Source organism: Nematolebias whitei, unplaced genomic scaffold (genome assembly GCF_014905685.2).
Source record: "Nematolebias whitei isolate Nwh7 unplaced genomic scaffold, NemWhi1 Nwh_scaf_5764, whole genome shotgun sequence".
In the NCBI taxonomy this organism is placed as follows: domain Eukaryota; kingdom Metazoa; phylum Chordata; class Actinopteri; order Cyprinodontiformes; family Rivulidae; genus Nematolebias; species Nematolebias whitei.
The window spans coordinates 1,935-3,858 of NW_023624309.1; the positions used below are offsets into that span (position 1 = coordinate 1,935).

Here is a 1,924-nt window from a genome sequence, read left to right on the forward strand (position 1 = left end):
CCCCCCCCCCCCCCACACACACACACACACACACACTCAAGGGATGGCTCATGACATCCCAAAGACAAGCTGCATTCAACTTGGGTGGGAGGCAGGACAAAACAGGACGAGTACACACAGGACCAAAAGAACAAAAAGCCAGCAGGAATAAACCCTGGGAAACACAAAACACAAAGACCACGGACCACGTCCCAGAGTCAAGGTGGGAGGTCAGGAGACCATGCAGGGCAGGATCAGTACTCAGGAGGGCAACCAGGTGACCATCCTTGATGAAGCAAGAGATCAGGGGGGTGGCAAGGAAACCATCCACCCTCAGGCAAGGGTTTCAGTGGGTGATCAGGGGACCGTCCCTTCCCAGGTAGTAGAGGAGTCCATCTCTGCCTGCCTGGACTCAGGTAGATGAGGACCTCCAGAGCCAAACCAGGGGTGAGGAACTTCCGCAGGCGGGTCGGGAACGAAGACCACAGGCAAGCCCAGAGCGAGGACCTCTAGAGACAAGCCGGGAGCGAGGACCTCCAGAGACGAGCCGGGAGCGGAGACGTCGAATGACTGACCATGGGTGCTACAAGGCGGGGACCCTGAGCTCTCTGCAGACCGAAGATCTTCTGCGGTAGACTCAGGAGCGAGGACCTCAGGAGACAAGCCAGGAGCGAGGATCTCCGGAGACGAGCCAGGAGCGAGGACCTCCAGAGATGAGCCAGGAGCGAGGATGTTAGCCGAAGGACTAGCTGGAGAACCAGGGACCAGAGACAGGGCTGCAGCTGGAGAACCAGGGACCAGAGACGGGACTGCAGCTGGGGAGCCAGGGATCGGGGCTGCAGCTGGGGAACCAGGGACCAGAGCTGCAGCCGGTGGAGATGGGGCCAGAGCTGCAGGGACAGAGTCCGGAGCTGCAGCCGCAGGAGATGGGGCCAGGGCTGCTGCAGCAGGTGTCAGAGAAGGAGCTGCAGCAGGAGATGGAAGACTGTCCTCCTGGATCTCCTCGCAGCTGGGCGGACCAAGATACATCGCCACCAGAGAAGCCTGCCACCATTCCAGCTCCTCCAATGAGGGAGGGCTGGACTGCTCCTCTGGCAAGTGTGGGCATGGGTTCCTCTCCCCCAGCAAACTTCCCCCTCGTTTCTCCAGCGAGCGAGAACCGGACTGCTCCTCTCGTGGACACGGGTTCCTCCCCCCTGCGAAATCTTCCACCATTCAACCGGCAACCGAGGGCTGGGCTTCCTTCTCGCCTGTGAAGCTCTCTCCTCCATGCACTAGATTCGGGGAGGACCAGCAGTTCGCCCCCTCTCTCAGACGATCGTGTGGGACAGCCAGGAGGAGAACGAGGAGGAGGTGGACAGCGGGTTGCAGCAGCGTGACGAGCAGATGAGGAGGAGTGAGACGGAGAGGCTCAGGACCCGGGTTTAATGGCCAGGCGGGTCCCGAAAAACGGATTCTTCTTTCTCTCCTCCTTTTCTCTGTCTCGTTGGATGGTTTTATCCACCTCACAGGCCAAAAACTCGAACAAAGTTATCATCTTCTTGCTGGGTTCAGTAATGGTCTCTGGATTCTGTCAGGATCTGCCATCAGGAGTGTTGAACCCAAGTGCAGGAAGATGACAAGGAGGCTTGAGGTAAAAAGATCAAAATATTTATTCTCAAAAAACAAAATCAAAAGGCTGACAGGGCAACCACTTACTGGTACTGAGAACAGATCAGAGCAACATGACGGGAGGCCAACCAAGACACCATTGAAGGACAATCTGGAGACAAAGACAAGTGGATAAACTGGATATATACACAGACACTGATTGGGACAATGACAGACACCTGCAGTGATTAACATGAGACACAGGTGAGACAGGGGCTGAACACAAGGAGGAAAAACAGAGCTGAACAGGAAATGTGAGGAAACAGACAGAGACAGGACAAAACCCCCAAAACCC

At 56.5% G+C, this 1,924-nt stretch overlaps 1 protein-coding gene across 1 annotated transcript; it reads right to left on the reverse strand.

The window, feature by feature from the left end:
• Positions 1 to 336: 336 nt before the first annotated feature.
• LOC119429697 (proline-rich protein 36-like) lies at positions 337 to 1,194 on the reverse strand. Its single transcript, XM_037697273.1, has 2 exons — positions 771 to 1,194; positions 337 to 728 (listed from the first exon to the last, which is right to left on the reverse strand). The coding sequence occupies exons 1-2, from the start codon at positions 1,192 to 1,194 to the stop codon at positions 337 to 339; spliced, it is 816 nt and encodes a 271-aa protein (XP_037553201.1).
• Positions 1,195 to 1,924: the final 730 nt, after the last annotated feature.

Coding starts and splice junctions, on each gene's coding strand:
- LOC119429697 (XM_037697273.1), bottom strand. CDS start 1,194: ATGGTGGAAGATTTCGCAGGGGGGAGGAACCCGTGTCCACGAGAGGAG. Junction 729..770: donor AGTCCCGTCTCTGGTCCCTG/GTTCTCCAGCTG, acceptor CTGGTTCTCCAG/CTAGTCCTTCGGCTAACATC.